Here is a 24000-nt window from a genome sequence, read left to right as displayed (position 1 = left end):
ACTGTCCTCTACTCTACCGTACCTTACTGTACTCTACTTCCCTGTACTGTACTCTCTCCTCTCTACTGTACCCTACTGTACCCTACTCTACTGTACCCTACTGTACTCTACTCTACTGTACTCTACTCCTCTCTATTGTACCCTACTGTACTCTACTCCTCTCTACTGTACCCTACTGTACTCTACTCTACTGTACTCCTCTCTACTGTACCCTACTGTACTCTACCCTACTCTACTGCACTCTACTCCTCTCTACTGTACTCTACTCCTCTCTACTGTACCCTACTGTACCCTACTGTACTCTACTCTACTGTACTCTACTCCTCTCTATTGTACCCTACTGTACTCTACTCCTCTCTACTGTACCCTACTATACTCTACTCTATTGTACTGTACTGTACTCTAATCTACTATACTCTACTGTACCCTAATCTACTGTACCCTACTGTACTCTACTCCTCTCTACTGTACCCTACTGTACTGTACTCTACTGTACCCTACTGTACTCTACTCCTCTCTACTGTACCCTACGGTACTGTACCCTACTCTACTGTACTCTACTTCTCTCTACTGTACCCTACTGTACTGTACCCTACTGTACTGTACTCTACTCCTCTCTACTGTACTCTACTCTACTGTACTCTACTCCTCTCTGCTGTACTCTACTGTACTCTACTCCTCTCTACTGTACCCTACTGTACTCTACTCTTCTGTACTCTACTCTCTACTGTACTCTACTCCTCTCTACTGTACCCTACTGTACTCTACTGTACTCTACTCTACTGTACTCTACTCCTCTCTACTGTACCCTACTGTACTCTAATCTACTGTGCCCTACTGTACTCCACTCTACCCTACTCTACTGTACTCTACTCCTCTCTACTGCACTCTACTCCTCTCTACTGTACCCTACTGTACTCTACTCTACTGTACTCCTCTCTACTGTACCCTACTGGACTCTACCCTACTCTACTGTACTCTACTCCTCTCTACTGTACTCTACTCCTCTCTACTGTACCCTACTGTACTCTACTGTACTCTACTCTACTATACTCTACTCCTCTCTACTGTACCCTACTGTACTCTAATCTACTGTACCCTACTGTACTGTACCCTACTCTACTGTACTCTACTCCTCTCTACTGTACCCTACTGTACTCTACTTTACTGTACCCCACTGTACTCTACTCTACTGTACTCTTCTGCACTCTACTGACCTCTGCTCTACTCTTCTCTACTGTAAAATACTCTACTATACTTTACTTGATTAGTTTAAACAGACTGTTTTTGTATATATTGTTGTGACTTAGATAAAGATCAGATCAAATTTTATGACCAAATGATGCAGAAGTCCAGGTATTTCCAAAGGGTTCACATACTTTCTCTTTCCACTGTAGTTGTTACCAGTTAAGGTACTGGCCACTACACATCATATATTTATTTTCAAGATTTCAACGAACATATTAAGAGACACATTTATTCACTGTTGTTAAAAACCATGTGAGTCAGATTCCAAGATGGAGTAATTAGCCTGAAGCGCAGCTATTTTCTCTAGCTCTTTTTGTGAGAGGACAGGATGTGCTATGGAGACGTACAGCCCTGATCTTCTGTCAGTAGCAGAAGAGATGGGCTGAACAGTTCAATGGATATCATGAGAAAGAGAAATAGAGAGAGAGATGCGTCAACAGCAACCTTTTGGGAAATCCTCTGCATTCATTAACAGCAGACTCCTACATTTCCTCCATGAAAACAATGTACTGAGCAAATGTCAAATTAACTTTTTATCATATTAACGTACAACAGACCACATATTTACCCTGCACACCCTAATTGACAAACAAACAAACCAAACCAAAGGCAAAGCCTTCTTATGCTTGATTTACTTAAGTATTCAGACAGACACTTTGCTATGAGATTCGAAATTCAGGCGCATCCTGTTTCCATTGATCATTCTTGAGATGTTTCTACCATTTGATTGTAGTCCACCTGTGATAAATTCAAATGACTGGACATGATTTGAAAAGACACACCTGTCTATAAGGTCTTACTTGCATGGCAGAGCAAAAACCAAGCCATGAGGTCAAAGGAATTGCCCTTAGTGCTCCGAAACAGGATTGTGTCGAGGCACAGATCTGTGGAATGGTACCAAAATATTTTTGCAACATTGAAGGTCCCCAAGAACACAGTGGCCTCCATCATTCTTAAATGGATGAAGTTTGGAACCACCAAGACTCTTCCTAGAGTTGGCCGCCTGACCAAACTGAGCAATCGGGGGAGAAAGGCCTTGGTCAGGGAGGTGACCACGAACCCGATGGTTACTCTGACAGAGCTCCAGAGTTCCTCTGTGGAGATGGGAGAACCTTTCAGAAGGACAACCATCTCTGCAGCACTCCACCAATCAGACCTTAATGGTAGAGTAGCCGCTTGGAGTTCGTCAAAAGACACCTAAAGGACTCAGACCATGAGAAACAAGATTCTCTGGTCTCATGAAACCAAGATTAAACTCTTTGGCCTGAAAGCCAAGCTTCATGTCCGGAGGAAACCTGGCACCATACCTGAGGTGAAGCATGGTGGTGACATTATCATGCTGTGGGGATGTTTTTCAGCTGCAGGGACTGGGAGACCAGTCAGGATCGGGGCAAAGATGAACGGAGCAAAGTACAGAGAGATCCTCGATGAAAACCTGCTCCAGAGCGATCAGGACCTCAGACTTGGGCCAAGGGTCACCTTCCAACAGGACAATGACCCTAAGCACACAGCCAAGACAACGCAGCAGTGGCTTCGGGACAAGTCTCAGAATGTCCAAGAGTGTCCCAGCCAGAGCCTGGACTTGAACCCGATCGAACATCTCTAGAGAGACCTTAAAATAGCTGTGCAGTGACGCTCCCCATCGAACCTGACAGAGCTTGAGAGGATCTGCAGAGAAGAATGGGAGAAACTACCCAAATACAGGTGTGCCAAGCTTGTAGCATCATACCCAAGAAGACTCGAGGCTGTAATCGCTGCCAAAGGTGCTTCACCAAAGTACTGAGTAAAGGGTCTGAATACTTTTTTTGTTTGTTTTACACATTACATACTTATGAATAAATAAATGTGAATGTGACATATACATATTTTTTTTATCAATGTGGAAAAATTCAGAAATTGTTTTTTTTGCTTTGTCATTAAGGGGTGTGTAGATTGATGAGGAATAAAAAAAACAAATCATTTTAGATTAAGGCTGAAACGTAACAAAATGTGGAATAAGTCAAGGGGTCTGAATACTTTCCAAAGGCACTGTATGTCAACGAGGGCAGTAGAACAGTCTGCAGTACCCGGCCGCAACCTACTATTATCTGAAGTCAAATGTCTACTGTTTGCTGATGATCTGGTGCTTCTGTCCCCAACCAAGGAGGGTCTACAGCAGCACCTAGATCTTCTGCACAGGTTCTGTCAGACCTGGGCCCTGACATTAAATCTCAATTTTAAAAAAGAATGGTGTTCCAAATTAGATCCAGTTGCCGGGACCATAAATACAAATTCCTTCTAGACACCGTTGCCCTAGAGCACACAAAAAACTATACATACAGTGCCTTGCGAAAGTATTCGGCCCCCTTGAACTTTGCGACCTTTTGCCACATTTCAGGCTTCAAACATAAAGATATAAAACTGTATTTTTTTGTGAAGAATCAACAACAAGTGGGACACAATCATGAAGTGGAACGACATTTATTGGATATTTCAAACTTTTTTAACAAATCAAAAACTGAAAAATTGGGCGTGCAAAATTATTCAGCCCCCTTAAGTTAATACTTTGTAGCGCCACCTTTTGCTGCGATTACAGCTGTAAGTCGCTTGGGGTATGTCTCTATCAGTTTTGCACATCGAGAGACTGACATTTTTTCCCATTCCTCCTTGCAAAACAGCTCGAGCTCAGTGAGGTTGGATGGAGAGCATTTGTGAACAGCAGTTTTCAGTTCTTTCCACAGATTCTCGATTGGATTCAGGTCTGGACTTTGACTTGGCCATTCTAACACCTGGATATGTTTATTTTTGAACCATTCCATTGTAGATTTTGCTTTATGTTTTGGAACATTGTCTTGTTGGAAGACAAATCTCCGTCCCAGTCTCAGGTCTTTTGCAGACTCCATCAGGTTTTCTTCCAGAATGGTCCTGTATTTGGCTCCATCCATCTTCCCATTAATTTTAACCATCTTCCCTGTCCCTGCTGAAGAAAAGCAGGCCCAAACCATGATGCTGCCACCACCATGTTTGACAGTGGGGATGGTGTGTTCAGTGTGATGAGATGTGTTGCTTTTACACCAAACATAACGTTTTGCATTGTTGCCAAAAAGTTCAATTTTGGTTTCATCTGACCAGAGCACCTTCTTCCACATGTTTGGTGTGTCTCCCAGGTGGCTTTTGGCAAACTTTAAACGACACTTTTTATGGATATCTTTAAGAAATGGCTTTCTTCTTGCCAGTCTTCCATAAAGGCCAGATTTGTGCAATATACAACTGATTGTTGTCCTATGGACAGAGTCTCCCACCTCAGCTGTAGATCTCTGCAGTTCATCCAGAGTGATCATGGGCCTCTTGGCTGCATCTCTGATCAGTCTTCTCCTTGTATGAGCTGAAAGTTTAGAGGGACGGCTTTAAACTTCTTCACAACAGTATCTCGGACCTGCCTGGTGTGTTCCTTGTTCTTCATGATGCTCTCTGCGCTTTTAATGGACCTCTGAGACTATCACAGTGCAGGTGCATTTATACGGAGACTTGATTACACACAGGTGGATTGTATTTATCATCATTAGTCATTTAGGTCAACATTGGATCATTCAGAGATCCTCACTGAACTTCTGGAGAGAGTTTGCTGCACTGAAAGTAAAGGGGCTGAATAATTTTGCACGCCCAATTTTTCAGTTTTAGATTTGTTAAAAAAGTTTGAAATATCCAATAAATGTCGTTCCACTTCATGATTGTGTCCCACTTGTTGTTGATTCTTCACAAAAAAATACAGTTTTATATCTTTATGTTTGAAGCCTGAAATGTGGCAAAAGGTCGCAAAGTTCAAGGGGGCCGAATACTTTCGCAAGGCACTGTACCTCGGCCTAAACATCAGCTCCACAGGTAACTTCCACAAAGCTGTGAACGATCTGAGAGACAAGGCTTAGAAGGGCCTTCTATGCCATCAAAAGGAACTTAAAATTCGGCATGCCAATTAGGATCTGGTTATAAATAAGTTATAGAACCCATTGCCCTTTATGGTTGTGAAGTCTGAGGTCCGCTCACCAACCAAGAATTCACAAAATGGGACAAACACCAAATTGAGACTGCATGCAGAATTCTGCAAATACATCCTCGGTGGACAACGTAAAACAACAAACAATGCATGTAAAGCAGAATTACAACCACAACCACCTAAAAGGAAGCGATTCCCAACCCAGGACAGCAGCACAATTAGACCCAACCAAATCAAGAGAAAACAAAAAGATAATTACTTTACACATTGGAAAGAATTAACCAAAAGCTATTTGGCTCTATACAGAGAGTACACAGTGGCAGAATACCTGACCACTGTGATTTACCCAAAATCAAGGAAAGCCTTTGACTATTGAGAAAGTCCACCGTAGGCAGACCTGGCTCTCAAGAGAAGACAGGCTATGTGCCCACTGCCCACAAAATGAGGTGGAAACTGAGCTGCACATCGTTATAACACTGTACGAAGACATAGCAATATGACATTTTAAATGTCATAGAGAGAGAGAGAGAGAGAGAGAGAGAGAGCCCTGCTGCCCTAAACCCTGCTGCCCTAAACCCTGCTACCCTAAACCCTGCTGCCCTAAACCCTGCTGCCCTAAACTCTGTTGCCCAAAACCCTGTTACCGTGCTACCCTAAACCCTGCTGCCCTAAACCCTGCTACACTAAACCCTGCTGCCCTAAACCCTGCTACCCTAAACCCTGCTGCCCTAAACCCTGCTGCCCTAAACCCTGCTGCCCTAAACCCTGCTACACTAAACCCTGCTGCCCTAAACCCTGCTACCCTAAACCCTGCTGCCCTAAACCCTGCTGCCCTAAACCCTGCTGCCCTAAACCCTGTTGCCCAAAACCCTGCTACCGTGCTACCCTAAACCCTGCTGCCCTAAATCCTGCTACACTAAACCCTGCTGCCCTAAACCCTGCTGCCCTAAACCCTGCTGCCCAAAACCCTCCTACCCTAAACCCTGCTACCCTAAACCCTGCTACCCTAAACGCGGCTGCCCTAAACCCTGCTACCCTAAACCCTGCTGCCCTAAACCCTGCTGCCCTAAACTCTGCCGCCCTAAACCCTGCTACCCTGCCGCCCTAAACCCTGCTACCCTGCTGCCCTAAACCCTGCTACCCTAAACCCTGCTGCCCTAAATCCTGCTACCCTAAACCCTGCTGCCCTAAAATCTGCTACCCTACTGCCCTAAACTCTGCTACCCTGCTACCCTAAACCCTGCTACCCTAAACCCTGCTGCCCTAAACCCTGCTGCCCTAAACCCTGCTACCCTAAACCCTGCTACCCTAAACCCTGCTACCCTAAACCCTGCTGCCCTAAACTCTGCTACCCTAAACCCTGCTATCCTAAACCCTGCTTCTCTAAAATCTTCTACCCTGCTACCCTAAAATCTGCTACCCTGCTGCCCTAAACCCTGCTACCCTGCTGCCCTAAACTCTGCTACCCTGCTGCCCTAAACCCTGCTGCCCTCAACCCTGCTGCCCTAAACCCTGCTGCCCTAAACCCTTCTACCCTACTGCCCTAAACCCTGCTACCCTAAACCCTGCTGCCCTAAACCCTGCTACCCTAAACCCTGCTGCCCTAAACCCTGCTGCCCTAAACCCTGCTGCCCTAAACCCTGCTGCCCTAAACCCTGCTACACTAAACCCTGCTGCCCTAAACCCTGCTACCCTAAACCCTGCTGCCCTAAACCCTGCTGCCCTAAACCCTGCTGCCCTAAACCCTGTTGCCCAAAACCCTGCTACCGTGCTACCCTAAACCCTGCTGCCCTAAATCCTGCTACACTAAACCCTGCTGCCCTAAACCCTGCTGCCCTAAACCCTGCTGCCCAAAACCCTCCTACCCTAAACCCTGCTACCCTAAACCCTGCTACCCTAAACGCGGCTGCCCTAAACCCTGCTACCCTAAACCCTGCTGCCCTAAACCCTGCTGCCCTAAACTCTGCCGCCCTAAACCCTGCTACCCTGCCGCCCTAAACCCTGCTACCCTGCTGCCCTAAACCCTGCTACCCTAAACCCTGCTGCCCTAAATCCTGCTACCCTAAACCCTGCTGCCCTAAAATCTGCTACCCTACTGCCCTAAACTCTGCTACCCTGCTACCCTAAACCCTGCTACCCTAAACCCTGCTGCCCTAAACCCTGCTGCCCTAAACCCTGCTACCCTAAACCCTGCTACCCTAAACCCTGCTACCCTAAACCCTGCTGCCCTAAACTCTGCTACCCTAAACCCTGCTATCCTAAACCCTGCTTCTCTAAAATCTTCTACCCTGCTACCCTAAAATCTGCTACCCTGCTGCCCTAAACCCTGCTACCCTGCTGCCCTAAACTCTGCTACCCTGCTGCCCTAAACCCTGCTGCCCTCAACCCTGCTGCCCTAAACCCTGCTGCCCTAAACCCTTCTACCCTACTGCCCTAAACCCTGCTACCCTAAACCCTGCTGCCCTAAACCCTGCTACCCTAAACCCTGCTGCCCTAAACCCTGCTACCCTAAACCCTGCTGCCCTAAACTCTGCTACCCTAAACCCTGCTATCCTAAACCCTGCTTCTCTAAAATCCTCTACCCTGCTACCCTAAACTCTGCTACCCTGCTGCCCTAAACTCTGCTACCCTGCTGTCCTAAACCCTGCTACCCTAAACCCTGCTGCCCTAAACTCTTCTACCCTAAACCCTGCTACCCTAAACCCTGCTTCTCTAAAATCTTCTACCCTGCTACCCTCAACTCTGCTACCCTGCTGCCCTAAACTCTGCTACCCTGCTATCCTAAACTCTGCTACCCTAAACCCTGCTGCCCTAAACCCTGCTACCCTAAACCCTGCTACCATAAACCCTGCTGCCCTAAACTCTGCTACCCTGCTGCCCTAAACTCTGCTACCCTGCTGCCCTAAACTTTGCTACCCTGCTGCCCTAAACCCTGCTGCCCTCAACCCTGCTGCCCTCAACCCTGCTGCCCTAAACCCTGCTACCCTAAACTAAGCTATTTGGCTCTAAACAGAGAGTACACAGTGGCAGAATACCTGACCACTGTGATTTACCCAAAATCAAGGAAAGCCTTTGACTATTGAGAAAGTCCACCGTAGGCAGACCTGGCTCTCAAGAGAAGACAGGCTATGTGCCCACTGCCCACAAAATGAGGTGGAAACTGAGCTGCACATCGTTATAACACTGTACGAAGACATAGCAATATGACATTTTAAATGTCATAGAGAGAGAGAGAGAGAGAGAGAGAGAGCCCTGCTGCCCTAAACCCTGCTACCCTAAACCCTGCTGCCCTAAACCCTGCTGCCCTAAACTCTGTTGCCCAAAACCCTGTTACCGTGCTACCCTAAACCCTGCTGCCCTAAACCCTGCTACACTAAACCCTGCTGCCCTAAACCCTGCTACCCTAAACCCTGCTGCCCTAAACCCTGCTGCCCTAAACCCTGCTGCCCTAAACCCTGCTACACTAAACCCTGCTGCCCTAAACCCTGCTACCCTAAACCCTGCTGCCCTAAACCCTGCTGCCCTAAACCCTGCTGCCCTAAACCCTGTTGCCCAAAACCCTGCTACCGTGCTACCCTAAACCCTGCTGCCCTAAATCCTGCTACACTAAACCCTGCTGCCCTAAACCCTGCTGCCCTAAACCCTGCTGCCCAAAACCCTCCTACCCTAAACCCTGCTACCCTAAACCCTGCTACCCTAAACGCGGCTGCCCTAAACCCTGCTACCCTAAACCCTGCTGCCCTAAACCCTGCTGCCCTAAACTCTGCCGCCCTAAACCCTGCTACCCTGCCGCCCTAAACCCTGCTACCCTGCTGCCCTAAACCCTGCTACCCTAAACCCTGCTGCCCTAAATCCTGCTACCCTAAACCCTGCTGCCCTAAAATCTGCTACCCTACTGCCCTAAACTCTGCTACCCTGCTACCCTAAACCCTGCTACCCTAAACCCTGCTGCCCTAAACCCTGCTGCCCTAAACCCTGCTACCCTAAACCCTGCTACCCTAAACCCTGCTACCCTAAACCCTGCTGCCCTAAACTCTGCTACCCTAAACCCTGCTATCCTAAACCCTGCTTCTCTAAAATCTTCTACCCTGCTACCCTAAAATCTGCTACCCTGCTGCCCTAAACCCTGCTACCCTGCTGCCCTAAACTCTGCTACCCTGCTGCCCTAAACCCTGCTGCCCTCAACCCTGCTGCCCTAAACCCTGCTGCCCTAAACCCTGCTACCCTACTGCCCTAAACCCTGCTACCCTAAACCCTGCTGCCCTAAACCCTGCTACCCTAAACCCTGCTGCCCTAAACCCTGCTACCCTAAACCCTGCTGCCCTAAACTCTGCTACCCTAAACCCTGCTATCCTAAACCCTGCTTCTCTAAAATCCTCTACCCTGCTACCCTAAACTCTGCTACCCTGCTGCCCTAAACTCTGCTACCCTGCTGTCCTAAACCCTGCTACCCTAAACCCTGCTGCCCTAAACTCTTCTACCCTAAACCCTGCTACCCTAAACCCTGCTTCTCTAAAATCTTCTACCCTGCTACCCTCAACTCTGCTACCCTGCTGCCCTAAACTCTGCTACCCTGCTATCCTAAACTCTGCTACCCTAAACCCTGCTGCCCTAAACCCTGCTACCCTAAACCCTACTGCCATAAACCCTGCTGCCCTAAACTCTGCTACCCTGCTGCCCTAAACTCTGCTACCCTGCTGCCCTAAACTTTGCTACCCTGCTGCCCTAAACCCTGCTGCCCTCAACCCTGCTGCCCTCAACCCTGCTGCCCTAAACCCTGCTACCCTAAACTCTGCTGCCCTAAACTCTGCTACCCTGCTGCCCTAAACCCTGCTGCCCTCAACCCTGCTGACCTAAACCCTGCTGCCCTAAACCCTGCTGCCCTAAACCCTGCTGCTTGCCACAGTTTTACTGTGTCCTGTCCGCTCCAAACTCCATTAGTATGTTTGTCAGGTACTCTACAGTAGGCTAGCTGCTAGGTATACTCTCCTCTCCTCTCCTCTCCTCTCCTCTCCTCTCCTCTCCTCTCCTCTCCTCTCCTCTCCTCTCCTCTCCTCTTTTCTCTCCACTCCTCCCTCCATTAGTATGTTTGTCAGGTACTCTACAGTAGGCTAGCTGCTAGGTATACTCTCCTCTCCTCTCCCTCCAAATAAGATCCTGTCTGGGATATGGTGTGTGTGTGTGTGTGTGGTTTGTGCTATGGTGTGTGTGTGTGGTTCGTGCTATGGTGTGTGTGTGTGTGGTTTGTGCTATGGTGTGCGTGTGTGGTACGTGCTATGGTGTGTGTGGTTCGTGCTATGGTGTGTGTGTGTGGTTCGTGCTATGGTGTGTGTGTGTGTGGTTTGTGCTATGGTGTGTGTGTGTGGTTCGTGCTATGGTGTGTGTGTGTGTGTGTGTGTGTGTGGTTCGTGCTATGGTGTGTGTGTGTGGTTCGTGCTATGGTGTGTGTGTGTGGTTCATGCTATGGTGTGTGTGTGTGTGTGTGGTTTATGCTATGGTGTGTGTGGTTCGTGCTATGGTGTGTGTGTGTGTGGTTTGTGCTATGGTGTGTGTGTGTGGTTCGTGCTATTGTGTGTGTGGTTCGTGCTATTGTGTGTGTGTGTGCTTCATGCTATTGTGTGTGTGTGCGTGTGTGGTTTGTGCTATGGTGTGTGTGTGGTTCGTGCTATGGTGTGTGTGTGTGGTTTGTGTTATGGTGTGTGTGTGTGGTTTGTGTTACGGCACCAGTGTTGGTAAACAAGGTCATTTGGGATAAAGGTGCACAGGCTGCCTAAGGTGGTCCACACCAGAGGAGGCTGGTGGGGGGGAGCTATAGGAGGACGGGCTCATTGTAATGGCTGGAATGGAATTAATACAACAGAGTCAAACATGTGGTTTCCATGTGTTTGTTGTGTTTAAATACCATTCCATATATTACATTCCAGGCATTACAATGAACCCATCCTCCTATAGCTCCTCCCACCAGCCTCCTCTGGTCCACACACTAACACACACAGCCTGGGATGAACTGTGAGAGCAGGAAAAGCACAACAGTCCAGTTTTAGACCAGAGATAGATGACCTATTAACTCAACAACAGGACAAATGTAGCGTGTTTGAATCTCTACATATTTGGTGAATATGGCCTCTACACAGTGGGATGAGGTTGGACTGCTACTCTCTCTATATTCCTATCTTTCTCTCTCTCTCTCTGCTCTCTCTCAACCCCCATTATCAATCTCTCTCTCTCTGCTCTCTCTCAACCCCCATTATCTCTCTCTCTCTCTCTCTGTGCTCTCTCTCAACCCCCGTTATCTCTCTTTCTTTTGTGAGGGTAATGTTTACTGTTAATTTTTTATTGTTTATTTGACTATGCCGAGAGAGAGAGAGAGAGAGAGAGAGAGAGAGAGAGAGAGAGAGAGAGAGAGAGAGAGAGAGAGAGAGAGAGAGAGAGAGAGAGAGAGAGAGAGAGAGAGAGAGAGAGAGAGAGAGAGAGAGAGAGAGAGAGAGAGAGAGAGAGAGAGAGAGAGAGAGAGAGAGAGAGAGAGAGAGAGAGAGAGAGAGAGAGAGAGAGAGAGAGATGACCCCAATAACTACCGTGGAATATGTGTCAACAGTAACCTTGGGAAAATCCTCTGCATTATTATTAACAGCAGACTTGTAAATTTCCTCAATGAAAACAATGTACTGAGCAAATGTCAAATTGGCTTTTTACCAAATTACCGTACAACAGACCATGTATTCACCCTGCACACCCTAATTGACAACCAAACAAACCAAAACAAAGGCAAAGTCTTCTCATGCTTTGTTGATTTCAAAAAAGCCTTCGACTCAATCTGGCATGAGGGTCTGCTATACAAACTGATGGAAAGTGGTGTTGGGGGTAAAACATACGACATTATAAAATCCATGTACACAAACAACAAGTGTGCGGTTAAAATTGGCAAAAAAAACACATTTCTTCACACAGGGTCGTGGGGTTAGACGGGGATGCAGCTTAAGCCCCACCCTCTTCAACATATATATCAACGAATTGGCGTGGGCACTAGAAAAGTCTGCAGCACCCGGCCTCGCCCTGCTAGAATCCGAAGTCAAATGTCTGCTGTTTGCCGATGATCTGGTGCTTCTGTCACCAACCAAGGAGGGCCTACAGCAGAACCTAGATCTTATGCACAGATTCTGTCAGACCTGGGCCCTGACAGTAAATCTCAGTAAGACCAAAATAATGGTGTTCCAAAAAAGGTCCAGTCACCAGGACCACAAATACAAATTCCATCTAGACACTGTTGCCCTAGCGCACACAAAAAACTATACATACCTTGGCCTAAACATCAGTACCACAGGCAACTTCCACAAAGCTGTGAGCGATCTGAGAGACAAGGCTAGAAGGGCCTTCTATACCATCAAAAGGAACATCAGATTCGACATCCCAATTAGGATCTGGTTAAAAATACTTGAATCAGTTATAGAACCCATTTACGGTTCTGAGGTCTGGGGTCCGCTCACCAACCAAGAATTCACAAAATGGGACAAACACCAAATTGAGACTCTGCATGCAGAATTCTGCAAAAATATCCTCCGTGTACAACGTAGAACACCAAATAATGCATGCAGAGCAGAATTAGGCCGATACGCACTAATTATCAAAATCCAGAAAAGTGCCGTTAAATTCTACAACCACCTAAAAGGAAGCGATTCACAAACCTTCCATAACAAAGCCATCACCTACAGAGAGATGAACCTGGAAAAGAGTCCCCTAAGCAAGCTGGTCCTGGGGCTCTGTTCACAAACACAAACACACCCTACAGAGCCCCAGGACAACAGCACAATTAGACCCAACCAAATCATGAGAAAACAAAAAGATAATTACTTGACACATTGGAAAGAATTAACAAAAAAACTGAGCAAACTAGAATGCTATTTGGCCCTAAACAGAGAGTACACAGCGGCAGAATACCTGACCACTGTGACTGACCCAAAATTAAGGAAAGCTTTGACTATGTACAGACTCAGTGAGTATAGCCTTGCTATTGAGAAAGGCCGCCGAAGGCAGACATGGCTCTCAAGAGAAGACAGGCTATGTGCTCACTGCCTACAAAATGAGGTGGAAACTGAGCTGCACTTCCTAACCTCCTGCCCAATGTATATTAGAGAGACATATTTCCCTCAGATTACACAGATACACAAAGAATTCGAAAACAAATCCAATTTTGAAAAACTCCCATATCTACTGGGTGAAATTCCACAGTGTGCCATCACAGCAGCAAGATTTGTGACCTGTTGCCATGAGAAAAGGGCAACCAGTGAAGAACACACACCATTGTAAATACAACCCATATTTATGCTTATTTATTTTATCTTGTGTCCTTTAACCATTTGTACATTGTTAAAACACTGTATATATATATATATAATATGACATTTGTAATGTCTTTACTGTTTTGAAACCTCTGTATGTGTAATGTTTACTGTTAATTTTTGTTGTTTTTCACTTTATATATTCACTTTGTATGTTGTCTACCTCACTTGCTTTGGCAATGTTAACACATGTTTCCCATGCCAATAAAGCCCTTGAATTGAATTGAATTGAATTGAATTGAATTGAGAGAGAGAGAGAGAGAGAGAGAGAGAGAGAAAGAGAGAGAGAGAGAGAGAGACCTGATTATTTTTACATCAAATCACATGTATTCTGATGCATCAACTGATATCTCAGTGCTGTACAGAAACCCAGCCTAAAACCCCAAAGAGCAAGCAATGCAGGTGTAGAAGCACGGTGGCTAGGGAAAACTCCCTAGAAAGGCCAGAACCTAGGAAGACACCTAGAGAGGAACCAGGCTATGAGGGGTGGCCAGTCCTCTTCCATCTGTGCCGGGTGGAGATTAAAACAGAACATGGCCAAGATGTTTGAATGTTCATAGATGACCAGCAGGGTCAAATAATCACAGTGGATGTCGAGGGTGCAGCAAGTCAGCACCTCAGGAGTAAATGTCAGTTGGCTTTTCATAGCCGATCATTAAGAGTATCTCTACCGCTCCTGCTGTCTCTAGAGAGTTGAAAACAGCAGGTCTGGGACAGGTAGCACGTCTGGTGAACAGGTCAGGTTTCCATAGCCACAGGCAGAACAGTTGAAACTGGAGCAGCAGCATGGACAGGTGGACTGGGGACAGCAAGGAGTTATCAGGCCAGATAGTCCTGAGGCATGGTCCTAGGGCTCAGGTCCCTTGAGAGAGAGAGAAAGAAAGAGAGAAAGAAAGAAAGATAGAGAGAATTAGAGAGAGCATACTTAGATTCACACAGGACACCGGAGAAGACAGGAGAAGTACTCCAGATATAACAAACTCACCCTAGCCCCCTGATACATAAACTCCTGCAGCATAAATACTGGAGGCTGAGACAGAAGTGGTCGGGAGACACTGTGGCCCCATCCGACGATACCCGCGGACAGGGCCAAACAGGCAGGATATAACCCCACCCACTTTGCCAAAGCACAGCCCCCACACCACTAGAGGGATATCTTCAACCACCAACTTACCATCCTGAGACAAGGCCGAGTATAGCCCACAAAGATCTCCGCCACGGCACAACCCAGACAGGAAGATCACATCAATGACTCAACCCACTCAAGTGACGCACCCCTCCCAGGGACGGCATGGAAGAGCACCGGTAAGCCAGTGACCCTGTAACAGGGTTTGAGGCAGAGAATCCCAGTGGAGAGAAGGGAACCGGCCAGTGCCTTTCCGTTCACCTTCACACTCCTGGGCCAGACTACACTCAATCATAGGACCTACTGAAGAGATGAGTCTTCAGTAAAGACTTAAAGGTTGAGACCGAGTCTGCGTCTCCCACATGGGTAAGCAGACCATTCCAAAAAAATGGAGCTCTATAGGAGAAAGCCCTGCCTCCAGCAGTTTGTTTAGAAATTCTAGGGACAATAAGGAGGCTTGCGTCTTGTGATCGTAGTGTACGTGTAGGTATGTACGGCAGGACCAAATCAGAAAGATAGGTAGGAGCAAGCCCATGTAATGCTTTGTAGTTTAGCAGTAAAACCTTGAAATCTGCCCTTGCCTTAACAGGAGGCCAGTGTAGGGAGGCTAGCACTGGAGTAATATGACATTTTTTGGGGGTTCTAGTCAGGATTTTCGCAGCCGTGTTTAGCCCTAATTGAAGTTTATTTAGTGCTTTATCCAGGTAGCCGGAAAGTAGAGCATTGCAGTAGTCTAATCTAGAAGTAACAAAAGCATGGATTAATTTTTCTGCATCATTTTTAGACAGAAAATTTCAGATTTTTGCAATGTTACATAGATGGAAAAAAGCTGTCCTTGAAACAGTCTTGATATGTTCGTCAAAAGAGAGATCAGGGTCCAGAGTAACGCCGAGGTCCAGTTTTATTTGAGACGACTGTACAACCATCAAGATTAATTGTCAGATTTAACAGAAGATCTCTTTGTTTCTTGGGACCTAGAACAAGCATCTCTGTTTTGTCTGAGTTTAAAAGTAGAACATTTGCAGCCATCCACTTCCTTATGTCTGAAACACATGCTTCCAGTGAAGTCAATTTTGGGGCTTCACCATGTTTTATCGAAATGTACAGCTGTGTGTCATCTGCATAGCAGTAAAACTTAACATTATGTTTCAGAATGACATCCCCAAGAGGTAAAGTATATAGTGAAAACAATAGTCGCCCTAAAATGGAACCTTGAGGAACACCAAAATCTACAGTTGATTTGAGGACAAACCATCGACAGAGACAAACTGATATCTTTCCGACAGATAAGATCTAAACCAGGCCAGAACTTGTCTGTGTAGACCAATTTGGATTTCCAATCTCTCCAAAAGAATGTGGTGATCAATGGTATCAAAAGCAGCACTAAGGTCTAGGAGCACGAGGACAGATGCAGAGCCTCGGTCTGATGCCATTAAAAGGTAATTTACCACCTTCGCAAGCGCAGTCTCAGTGCTATGATGGGGTCTAAAACCAGACCGAAGCATTTCGTATACATTGTTTGTTTTCAACCTGTGCAACAGGTTTTTCTAAAAATGTTGAGAGGAATGGAAGATTCGATATAGGCCGATAGTTTTTAATATTTTCTGGGTCAAGGTTTGTTTGGCTTTTTCAAGTGAGGCATTATTACTGCCACTTTTAGTGAGTTTGGTACACATCCGGTGGATAGAGAGCCGTTTATTATGTTCAACATAGGAGGGCCAACATAGTACTAAAACGCTTGAGTGTCTCCCTTGATCCTAGGTCCTGGCAGAGTTGTTCAGACTCTGAGCTTTGGAGGAATATGCAGATTTAAAGAGGAGTCCGTAATTTGCTTTCTAATGATCATGATCAAGTTCATGAATTTATTACTGTTGAAGTGAAAGCCATCCTCACTTGGGGAATGCTGCTTTTTAGTTAGCTTTGCAACAGTATCAAAAATCAATTTTTACTTGTTCTTATTTTCCTCAATTAAGTTGGTAAAATAGGATGGTTGAGCAGCAGTGAGGGCTCTTCGGTACTGCACGGTACTGTCTTTCCAAGCTAGTCGGAAGACTTCCAGTTTGGTGTGGCTCCATTTCTGTTCCAATTTTCTGGAAGCTTCCTTCAGAGCTCGGGTATTTTCTGTTTACCAGGGAGCTAGTTTCTTATGACAAATGTTTTTTGTTTTTAGGGGTGCGACTGCATCTAGGGTATTGCGCAAGGTTGAATTGAGTTCCCCAGTTAGGTGGTTAACTGATTTTTGTAATTTGACATCCTTAGGGAGTCTGGAAGGGCATCTAGGTATCTTTGGGTTGTCTGAGAATTTATTGCACGACTTTTGATGATCCTTGGTTTGGGTCTGAGCAGATTATTTGTTGCGATTGCAAACATAATAAAATGGTGGTGACATGCTGTCAGGCATCGCATGTTCTCTCTCTCTCTCTCTCTCTCTCTCTCTCACACACACACACACACACACAGCGCTATAACTAGAGAATCCTGAGAAACACCAGTTGTTGGTTGGTTGGTCTCCCATTACACTCAGACAAAAGCTTGGAGACTGATGAGTGACGATGTTTTGAGCCTGTAATTCTTACCCTGCCATCTATAAATAGCCTGTTATTCTTACCCTGCCATCTTTAAATAGCCTGTTATTCTTACCCTGCCATTTATAAATAGCCTGTTATTCTTACCCTGCCATCTATAAATAGCCTGTTATTCTCACCCTGCCATCTTTAAATAGCCTGTTATTCTTACCCTGCCATCTATAAATAGCCTGTTATTCTCACCCTGCCATCTTGGCCTAATTTTGACTGAGCATAGTGTGATGATTGAGTGGTGAAGTGTTGGATGACTGACTGACTGAATTACACCCTATCATGTATGTAGTGCACTACTTTTGACCAGAGCCCTGGGTGGGTGGGGTGGTTACTTGGCTGGGTGAGTGGGTAGGTGGGTGAGTGGGTAGGTAGGTGGGTGGGTGGGTGGGTAGGCTGGCTGATTGGGTGGGTGGGGTGGTTGGCTGGCTGGCTGGCTGGGCCATTGGGTGGGTGGGTGGGTGGGTGGGTGGGTGGGTGGGTGGGTGGTTGGCTGGCTGGGTGGGTGGGTGGGTGGTTGGCTGGCTGGGTGGGTGGGTGGCTGAGTAGTTGAAGGGCTGGGTGGCTGAGTAGTTGAAGGGCTGGGTGGATGGGTGGCTGAGTGGGTGGCTGAGTGGGTGGCTGAGTGGGTGGGGTGGTTGGCTACCTGGCTGGCTGGCTGGCTGGGTGGGTGGGTGGCTGGCTGGCTGACTGGGTGGCTGGCTGGCTGGCTGGCTGGCTGGCTGGCTGGGTGGGCCATTGGGTGTGTGGCTGACTGGGTGGCTGGATGGCTGGGAGGGTGTGTGGCTAGGTGGCTAGCTGGCTGGCTGGCTAGGTGGCTGGCTGGCTGGCTGGCTGGGTGGTTGGCTGGCTGGCTGACTGGGTGGCTACAGAGCTGACTGTCTGGGTTGCTGGGTTGTTGAAGAGCTGGTTGGCTGAAGGGCTGGCTGGCTGGTTGGCTGAGTAGTTGAAGGGCTGGGTGGCTGGGTGGCTGAGTAGTTGAAGGGCTGGGTGGCTGAGTAGTTGAAGGGCTGGGTGGCTGAGTAGTTGAAGGGATGGGTGGCTGGGTGGCTGGGTGGCTGAGTAGTTGAAGGGCTGGGTGGCTGAAGGGCTGGGTGGCTGAAGGGCTGGGTGGCTGAGTAGTTGAAGGGCTGAGTGGCTGAAGGGCTGGGTGGCTGAAGGGCTGGGTGGCTGAAGGGCTGGGTGGCTGAAGGGCTGGGTGGCTGAGTAGTTGAAGGGCTGGGTGGCTGAAGGGCTGGGTGGCTGAAGGGCTGGGTGGCTGAAGGGCTGGGTGGCTGAAGGGCTGGGTTTATGAAGGGCTGGGTGGCTGAAGGGCTGGTTGGCTGAGTGGCTGAAGGGCTGGGTGGCTGAGTGGCTGAAGGGCTGGGTGGCTGAGTGGCTGAAGGGCTGGGTGGCGTAAGGGCTGGGTTTATGAAGGGCTGGGTGGCTGAAGGGCTGGGTGGCTCAAGGGCTGGGTGACTGAAGGGCTGGGTTTATGAAGGGCTGGGTGGCTGAAGGGCTGGGTGGCTGAAGGGCTGGGTTTATGAAGGGCTGGGTTTATGAAGGGCTGGGTTTATGAAGGACTGGGTGGCGTAAGGGCTAGGTGTCTGGCTAGTGTACCAGGCATAGCATGGTGAGTTAGTGATAGCCACAGTAGGCAGAGAGGTGTGTAAACTAGGACATCCATCCATAGGACTCCTCTGATAATACTCTGGTGCACTTTGGTCCTTTCCCCTCTCTCTGTCCCTGCCTGCCTGCCTCCCTCCCTGCCTGCCTGCCTGCCTCCCCCCTTCTTGTCTCTCTCCCTCCCTTCCTGCTAACTGGCTTTGTTATACATGAGAGAGAGGGAGAGATGTGTCTTTGTCTCTGAATTTTTTTTTCAAGGGACTGGAGTGCCTGGGTATTTTTTAAGTGAAAGGATTTCAAATTAACTTGTGTTGTTTATTTACTAAACACATCTTCAATATTAGTTTGTATTTCTGGTTGAAGGGATAACAATCCATAGTGTACTGTATTTGTGATCATTTGTTGCAGACAAGGATATCTTGAAAATACTTCATATTTTGGTTACAAACCTGACCATAACATCACAAACAACTTAATGACAACCAGTATTCAACCTGACCATAACATCACAAACAACTTAATGACAACCAGTATTCAACCTGACACACACACACACACACACACACACACACACACACACACACACACACACACACACACACACACACACACACACACACACACACACAACACACACACACACACACACACACACACACACACACACATACACACACACACACACACACACAGTACAGTAGAGTAGTGTAGAGTACAATGGAGTACAGTACAGTACAGTACAGTAGAGTAGTGTAGAGTACAATGGAGTACAGTAGAGTACAGTAGAGTACAGTAGAGTACAGTAGAGTACAGTGGAGTACAGTACAGTGGAGTACAGTACAGTAGAGTACAGTAGAGTAGTGTAGAGTACAGTAGAGTACAGTGGAGTAGTATAGAGTACAGTAGAGTACAGTAGAGTAGAGTGGAGTACAGTACAGTAGAGTAGAGTAGAGTACAGTACAGTAGAGCAGTGTAGAGTCCAGTAGAGTAGATTACAGTAGAGTAGAGTTCAGTAGAGTCCGGTAGAGTACAGTAGAGTACAATAGAGTAGAGTATAGTAGAGTACAGTAGAGTACAGTGTAGTAGAGTATAGTAGATTACAGTATAGTAGTGTAGAGTACAGTACAGTAGAGTGGAGTACAGTACAGCAGAGTAGAGTGGAGTACAGTACAGTAGAGTAGAGTAGAGTAGAGTAGAGTAGAGTACAGTAGAGTAGAGTGGAGTACAGTACTGTAGAGTAGTGTAGAGTACAGTAGAGTATAGTAGAGTAGAGTGGAGTACAGTACAGTACAGTACAGTACAGTACAGTACAGTAGAGTAGAGTAGAGTAGAGTAGAGTTGCGTACAGTACAGTAGAGTAGTGTAGAGTACAGTGGAGTACAGTACAGTAGAGTACAGTAGAGTAGAGTGGAGTAGAGTAGAGTAGAGTAGTGTAGAGTACAGTACAGTAGAGTAGTGTAGAGTACAGTAGAGTACAGTAGAGTAGAGTACAGTAGAGTAGAGTGGAGTAGAGTAGAGTAGAGTACAGTACAGTACAGTACAGTAGAGTAGTGTAGAGTCCAGTAGAGTAGATTACAGTAGAGTAGAGTTCAGTAGAGTCCGGTAGAGTACAGTAGAATAGAGTAGAGCAGAGTCCAGTAGAGTAGAGTCCAGTAGAGTACAGTAGAGTACAGTAGGGTAGGGTACAGTAGAGTAGAGTACAGTAGAGTAGAGTCCAGTAGAGTCCAATAGAGTACAGTAGAGTAGAGTAGAGTCCAGTAGAGTCCAGTAGAGTACAGTCCAGTACAGTCGTGGCCAAAAGTTTTGAGAATGACACAAATATTATTTTTCACATTGTCTGCTGCCTCAGTTTGTATGATGGCAATTTGCATACACTCCAGAATGTTATGAAGATTGATCAGATGAATTGCAATGAATTGCAAAGTCCCTCTTTGCCATGCCAAAAAAACATTTCCACTGCATTTCAGCCCTGCCACAAAAGGAACAGCTGACATCATGTCAGTGATTCTCTCGTTAACACAGGTGTGAGTATTGACGAGGACAAGGCTGGAGATCACTCTGTCATGCTGATTGAGTTCGAATAACAGACTGGAAGCTTCAAAAGGAGGGTGGTGCTTGGAATCATTGTTCTTCCTCTGTCAATCATGGTTACCTGCAAGGAAACACGTGCCGTCATCATTGCTTTGCACAAAAAGGGCTTCACAGGCAAGGATATTGCTGCCAGTAAGATTGCACTTAAATCAACCATTTATCGGATCATCAAGAACTTCAAGGAGAGCGGTTCAATAGTTGTGAAGAAGGCTTCAGGGCGCCCAAGAAAGTCCAGCAAGCGCCAGGACCGTCTCCTAAAGTTGATTCAGCTGCGGGATGGGGGCACCACCAGTACAGAGCTTACTCAGGAATGACAGCAGGCAGGTGGGAGTGCATCTGCACGCACAGTGAGGCGAAGACTTTTGGAGGATGGCCTGGTGTCAAGAAGGGCTGCAAAATAGCCACTCCTCTCCAGGAAAAACATCAGGGACAGTCTGATATTCTGCAAAAGGTACAGGGATTGGACCGCTGAGGACTGGGGTAAAGTCATTTTCTCTGATGAATGCCCTTTCCGATTGTTTGGGGCATCCGTAAAAAAAGCTTGTCCGGAGAAGACAAGGTGAGAACTACCATCAGTCCTGTGTCATGCCAACAGTAAAGCATCCTGAGACCATTCATGTGTGGGGTTGCTTTTCAGCCAAGGGAGTGGGCTCACTCACAATTTTGCCTAAGAACACAGCTATGAATAAAGAATGGTACCAACACATCCTCCGAGAGCAACTTCTCCCAACCATCCAGGAATGACGAACAATGCCTTTTCCAGAATGATGGAGCACCTTGCCATAAGGCAAAAGTGATAACTAAGTGGCTCGGGGAACAAAACATTGATATTTTGAGTCCATGGCCAGGAAACTCCCCAGACCTTAATCCCATTGAGAACTTGTGGTCAATCCTCAAGAGGCGGGTGGACAAACAAAAACCCACAAATTCTGACAAACTCCAAGCATTGATTATGTAAGAATGGGCTGCCATCAGTCAGCATGTGGACCAGAAGTTAATTGACAGCATGCCAGGGCGGATTGCAGAGGTCTTGAAAAAGAAGGGTCAACACTGCAAATATTGACTCTTTGCATCAACTTCATGTAATTGTCAATAAAAGCCTTTGACACTTATGAAATGCTTGTAATTATACTTCAGTATTCCACAGTAACATCTGACAAAAATATCTAAAGACACTGAAGCAGCAAAATTTGTGAAAATTAATATTTGTGTCATTCTCAAAACTTTTGGCCACGACTTTAGAGTACAGTAGAGTAGAGTCCAGTAGACTTCAGTACAGCAGTGTAGAGTTCAGTAGAGTACACTAGAGTAGAGTCCAGTATAGTCCAGTAGAGTAGAGTCCAGTAGAGTAGAGTCCAGTAGAGTAGAGTCCAGTAGAGTAGAGTCCAGTAGAGTCCTGTAGAGTAGAGTCCAGTAGAGTAGAGTCCAGTAGAGTAGAGTAGAATCCAGTAGAGTCGAGTCCAGTAGAGTACAGTAGAGTAGAGTCCAGTAGAGTAGAGTACAGTAGAGTAGAGTCCAGTAGAGTACAGTAGAGTAAAGTACAGTACAGTAGAGAGGAGTAGAGTACAGTAGAGTTCAGTAGAGTACAATAGAGTAAATCAAATCAAATCAAATCAAATTTATTTATATAGCCCTTCGTACATCAGCTGATATCTCAAAGTGCTGTACAGAAACCCAGCCTAAAACCCCAAACAGCAAGCAATGCAGGTGTAGAAGCACCTGTGTAGAAGCACCTCACCATTCTTGTGAGTAGAGTACAGTAGAGTAGAGTCCAGTAGAGTAGAGTCCAGTAGAGTAGAGTTCAGTAGAGTAGAGTCCAGTAGAGTAGAGTACAGTAGAGTCCAGTAGAGTTCAGTAGAGTAGAGTCCAGTAGAGTACAGTAGAGAAGAGTCCAGTAGAGTACAGTAGAGTAGAGTCCAGTAGAGTACAGTAGAGTAGAGTCTAGTAGAGTAGAGTACAGTAGAGTAGAGTCCAGTAGAGTAGAGTCCAGTAGAGTACAGTAGAGAAAAGTCCAGTAGAGTACAGTACAGTACAGTACAGTAGAGAGGAGTAGAGTACAGTAGAGTACAGTAGAGTCCAGTATAGTCCAGTAGAGTAGAGTCCAGGAGAGTACAGTAGAGAAGAGTCCAGTAGAGTAGAGTCCAGTAGAGTACAGTAGAGTCCAGTAGAGTACAGTAGAGTAGAGTACAGTAGAGTACAGTACACTGATGGAACAGGTTACTGAAGACTGGCATGTAATGCAGGCCTTATTAATAACAGATTATAGGTTATAGTCTGAACACAGTCTTAGAGTCCTAGCTCAGTTTCCCAAAATGGTGGGTTGGGGTACCGACTGATGGCTTACAATTAATTTCTTATGTTGTTGATGAAGACTGGATAATGGCTAGAAACACTGTTGGTGTGTTTTATTTTTTAATGGATTATACTGTTGGTGGTCAAGGTCACAGAACAAGAGAGGTTGGGTTTAGCTTGGCTTCTGTTTAACTGAGTTTGGGTTCTGCTTAATACCCCTTGGAAAGAATATGGGCGTTAACCCCGGTGTCCTGGCCAAATTCCCATTCTGGCCCTCATTCCATCATGGTCACCTAATCATCCCCAGCTTCCAATTGGCTCATTCATCCCCAGCTTCCAATTGGCTCATTCATCCCCCCCCCTCCTGTAACTATTCCCCAGGTCGTTGCTGTAAATGAGAATATGTTCTCAGTCAACTGAACAGAAATACAAAACAATTAAAAAGCTGATAGGGTGTCATCCCTGAGGTCTAACGTTATATTCCTGTGTGTGTGTGTGTGTGTGTGTGTGTGTGTGTGTGTGTGTGTGTGTGTGTGTGTGTGTGTGTGTGTGTGTGTGTGTGTGTGTGTGTGTGTAGGATCACAACCACAGCAGCCTGTATGATGGATCTGAGGCGGTATCCTCTGGATGAACAGAATTGTACACTGGAGATCGAGAGCTGTGAGTACCACCGTCGCCCCTGGCAACAGAACACACACTCCCCTCCCGTGAAAACGTCACACCCGGACCATTCTATATAGAACATTCCTATAA

General features: G+C 46.6%; 1 protein-coding gene across 2 annotated transcripts in view; it reads left to right on the top strand.

Annotated features, from left to right (window-relative positions):
- LOC110504363 (gamma-aminobutyric acid receptor subunit beta-2) overlaps positions 1-24000 on the top strand; it is a 90447-nt gene that overhangs the window by 39083 nt on the left and 27364 nt on the right. For both annotated transcript variants that reach the window (XM_036969731.2, XM_036969732.2), the window contains exon 5: positions 23825-23907. In XM_036969731.2, coding sequence (XP_036825626.1) covers positions 23825-23907 — 83 coding nt within the window. The remainder of the gene's footprint in view (positions 1-23824; positions 23908-24000) is intronic.

Source organism: Oncorhynchus mykiss, chromosome 25 (genome assembly GCF_057628025.1).
Source record: "Oncorhynchus mykiss isolate SJ-2025 chromosome 25, ASM5762802v1, whole genome shotgun sequence".
Lineage (NCBI taxonomy): Eukaryota > Metazoa > Chordata > Actinopteri > Salmoniformes > Salmonidae > Oncorhynchus > Oncorhynchus mykiss.
The sequence above is the reverse complement of the archived record's forward strand: the minus strand, read 5'-3'. Positions and strand labels throughout refer to the sequence as shown.